At 38.4% G+C, this 4,431-nt stretch overlaps 1 protein-coding gene across 2 annotated transcripts in view; it reads right to left on the bottom strand.

Annotated features, from left to right (window-relative positions):
• Positions 1–426: 426 nt before the first annotated feature.
• Positions 427–4,431, bottom strand: part of cyth4b (cytohesin 4b) — a 31,804-nt gene continuing 27,799 nt past the window's right edge. For both annotated transcript variants that reach the window (XM_020625561.1, XM_020625560.1), the window contains 5 exons: positions 3,606–3,717; positions 3,142–3,218; positions 2,711–2,782; positions 2,423–2,577; positions 427–1,438 (listed from right to left, as the gene is read on the bottom strand). In XM_020625561.1, coding sequence (XP_020481217.1) covers positions 1,357–1,438; positions 2,423–2,577; positions 2,711–2,782; positions 3,142–3,218; positions 3,606–3,717 — 498 coding nt within the window. In that variant the 3' untranslated portion in view covers positions 427–1,356. The remainder of the gene's footprint in view (positions 1,439–2,422; positions 2,578–2,710; positions 2,783–3,141; positions 3,219–3,605; positions 3,718–4,431) is intronic.

Genomic DNA, 4,431 nt, shown 5'->3' with positions numbered 1-4,431 from the left:
TTTCAAGTCGACACATTCACTGGAGGTTAACTACACTTACAGGAAGTCATTATTTGAAACTCTTAAATGTATGGTCTTAAATTATATTGTCAGCACAAGTTAACCAGGAAGATTATTGTGTATGAGGAAGGTCAGAGGAATCGGTGCAAGGCCTTTGCAAGTTAAAAAAAAAAAAAAACTTAAAATTGAATGGTTTCTAAACCTGTAAACATTGCTTTAAACCACAAAGATGGTTTAGGCGCTTCCCCCTTCAGGAAGCACATGCAAGGATGCGAAGCGAGTAACTCGACATACACACAGAAATGGCAACTGTGAGGAAGTGGGGTGTGGTCTCATGGTTTCAGAGTGCATTCAGCTGAAAACATTGCTGCTGATTGCTCTTTAAACTAAATACAGGATCCAGTCTTACATGTCAACAGACACCTGAATAGTTTTTATTAAATAATTATTTCACAACATAACACAAACACTGCTTACAATGAGATTCATTGTCATGCACGGTATAGAATAGTTACAGTAAGACATTATATACAGCTTCTTTCCAGTATTACAGTGCACACACTGCATTTAGAATCAAACATATTGCACTGTGCAGGCTTCTGCATTTCAAAGTAACTACTCTATGTAACGCTATAAAGTATCCAAACATGTACAACTGAAGAAAAGTAAGTTCCAAAAATGCTTGGAAATATATCAGGTCGTAACTGAAGTATACATCTTCAGATGACACCCAACTTAACATTGCTTTTGAAATAAACTCAAAATGGCCCAGTGGACAGAAACAAACCTGTTTGCTGTTACTTTAATTGGAAGTGGCCATTTCTAAGCTGTGTGAGGACTGTCCAGAAGCTGACAAAGAGTGCCTCTTGACTTTTTATAGTATCCATGAAATGGCTGAAACATCACTCATGTGATTTGTCTTCCTGATCCTAGAAACTAAATCTTGGGGAGCAGATAGGCATTAAGCAAAAAGCAACAATCTTCTCATGGAAGGAGATATAAAAAGTGCAGTAAATGCACAGCCACCTATTTTAAAATGACGTAAAGAGAAAAATACTAAATCCACATGTACCAACAAAGTTTTCACTAACATCATCTTGTCAAATGTTCTCTGGTTTGTCAAGTTGCCAAAAAGGGCAACAGAAAAGAGTTTTCACCTTTGACACAGTTTATCTCAGTCTGTAAAATGAGAAGTGGAAAGAGAAGTCCCTCTTTTAGCCTAAATGGCCACGGGCAGTGACTTTCTGTCTAGCCTCCAGTGTCCTCACTCAGTTGTTTTGCAGTGTTGAATACAGCTGATGGGTGGGACAGAGCCCTACTGTGGTGCAGTACCGTAAATGTCCATAGGGGGACATTTCAGTCCTGAGGCGCTTGGTTTATCACCTTCTTCTTACGGACTGAGACCAAGTCGTAAAATGGATCTTTGGTGATACTTGCTCTGTTTGAAATAAAGAATAGCCTCATTATGAAAAAACAAAAACAAACAAACAAGCAAAAAACAATGCAGCAATATTAGTGTATGTGAATGAGCTGGTATTGTTCTGAGGACCAGTTTGGGTTTTAAACAACCATAGTGGAATTCTGCACTATGAGGACATTTTAACCAGTCCTCATGATTTGGTTTTAAGGTTCAGGGTAGAATTAGGTTAGGATTGTATTATGTCAAATAGGGTTCTCACAAGATCTAGCAAGACATACTACTGTATGTGCTGAGAAAGATATAGAAAACTGTCAATGTACCAATCCTTTGTAAATCTTCACAGTGCCCATTTAGCCATTTCTAAAGCCATTGAAGTCAATGATTAATAAGACAATACTATTGCCAAAATTGGCAGTTGCACTTTTTTTATGGAGACTGTTTACATCTTTTAGTTCTGCTGCTTGTCTGAATTGACTTATTCTTGCAAAGTAGTTGCTTCTCAGATTATGTAGCCACTAAATGTTCAAAGTAATGACTATTTCTAAACACGGCAGATTATTTAATTTTTAAAGTGTTATTGTGCCCAACTTCATAATAGTGTTTGCAATGCCATGTAGTGGTGATAACATCCTCATCCTGTGTAGCGCACCGCTTTATACTACAATACAAGATCTGATCATAAGTGGATGTGGTCTCCAGCGGAACCAGCCACACCTGATTTCACCCAGCTGTGAGTGTGGGTGTGGGCAGATGTTTACCAGTCTTACAACTTTCAGCTAAGTGCAGCATTGGTTTTCCTCCATATCAGATCTACTGGTGAGTTAACTCTTTAAGGTTAGATATGAAATGGCAATGAGGGAAACAAATAACGGCTATTTATTAGTTAATAATGGTCCACACAAACAGCATTGTGGAAATGTGCATGTATTATATTGTGATGTGTCTTATTATTGTCATGTTTCTGTTGATGTCCGCACGCTGTGTGTTTGTGTGTGGTCTGACCTGATGGCCTCAATCCAGGAGTCTCGCTCTTCGGCGCTGGCGGCGCAGATAGTATAGGACTGATGTTTCCCCTCCACCACTCTACCATCCGTCTCTGTTTTACAAGCTTTGATTTTTTGTCCTCGACTGTTGGGGTTGTACAGCTCCAGACAGTACTAGATGACACCAGACCACCACAGTGATAATCAGTCTATAAATCAATCCATCTATCAACTGTTATACTCAAACACTGTTGAATTCATTTAGCTTTTTAAACTTGTTGAAAGAAAACAAAGCTGATGGTCTTACTGGTTTGCGAGAATACGGTACTTCTCTTACACAAAGATTCTCTAGAGGGATGATGCCTCTGGGCTCTTTATCCTGCAGGTACATAAAAAAAAAAAAAGTCAAGGGTTTTCTGATCAGCTATGACTAAGTTTAAGATCGGGTTAGGTTTTCACAACTACATCTTCTTGCTGCAAGAAACCAATGTCTCTAGTTTGAACCTACTGCTAGGTAGCCCTACCATAAACCATTACTGTAAGAGTTTGACTGAATTGAACAATTATCCTAACAGGCGACCCCTAGAGGCCATTTGAAGCATTTCAATAAGTTGTGTTTTCTTTGGAAATACAGTGGGAAAACCAGTGAGAAGAGGGCTGGTTGGGCTTGACAGACTTCAAAATCTCATATATACTGTATACCAATGTGATTTAAAAGGAGCAAAGTGGGAGTCTTACAGTTGTGAACTCAAAGTAATAGAGGCAGTTGTCAGTAAGAATGAACCATCGTCTTTTCCACGTCTTCACTCGGCCTCCTGAAATACAGCGACAACAAGAAATTGAGCTTTTTATAGGCACAGTTGTCAGGGGAACTTTTTAAAAGTTGTACTGTAACAGCTATATATCTTTGTAACCTACCACTAGTGCTGTGTGGTCTACATGCAGAAGACAAGTCAATACTCCAATATTGGGTCATTTCCTTACTGCTTCCTCTGTACTTTCCCATTTTAAAACCTTATATAGCAGCTTAGGTGTAATATAGCTCAATAGTAAGAAGAACATCTAAACCTCTTTTCTGGCTTCTGTAGGGTTCAGTGTGTGGATTTCTAGCTGAATATGTTTAAGATTGTGGCATTTTGGTGTTCTAACTTGTTTCACAACCCATAATAACTTAAAAAAGTATTTCTGGAGAGGTGTTTTACCAAGTTTTTGGAGCCAGCCTTCTCTGTCAGGGTTGAAGAAGGTGTGAGTCAGATCATTCCCATCATCTTCTGGGATTTTGAAAGGCTCATTGCGAATGCTCTCGTACAGTTTCTGGGAAGAAAGTAGTTGAATAGGTAAAAAAAAACAACAACAAACACCCAAAGTTGCAGTCAGTTAATATCTTGTACCATCTGCTGACCATAAATTGTGAATTAAAGCCATAATACTAATCACAGGATATTTGGTGCTTAAAACTCAAACGATAGGCTGCTCGCTGCCCTGCTGTATTCATTCACATTATTCCACTCGCTTAAACTGATATACCAGAACATGTCTGTGTAAACGTGACACTGAATCAGTTGCTTCTGATAAGTGGGATGTTGGTGTGTTTACACAACAGTAGTGGAACATAAGCCTACACTCTGGATGCTGTGTAACCACCACATCCTGCCGTCGGCTTTTAGTCATGACTGACCTGTGGGTGAAAACTTGTTTGAACAATGTGGACATAGATGTGTGTTTCTGTTCCAGATGATGTGGTGATTAAGAGTTGTATTCATTTTTCAAGCAGAGAAAGTACTGCATAGTTATACAAAGTATACTGTGTCTAATTTTGATGCTCATTTGATAAAAAATAATTTTACTATTTTTATACTGTAATTATAACTTAATTTAATACCAGATCTAATCTCATTTTGTGATCCCTCCGAAACAGAAGTAACTGGCACTTTGTGGGTTACACCAAGCAAAGTGATTCACACCAATGTACTGAAAAATCCTCTTTATATTTGCACAGATTTACACTTGAATACTACAGCAAAGGAA

The sequence above is a fragment of the Monopterus albus genome, unplaced genomic scaffold (genome assembly GCF_001952655.1).
Source record: "Monopterus albus unplaced genomic scaffold, M_albus_1.0 scaffold359.1, whole genome shotgun sequence".
In the NCBI taxonomy this organism is placed as follows: Eukaryota; Metazoa; Chordata; class Actinopteri; order Synbranchiformes; family Synbranchidae; genus Monopterus; species Monopterus albus.
Note: the sequence above shows the minus strand (reverse complement) of the source record. Positions and strands in the feature narration are given on the sequence as shown.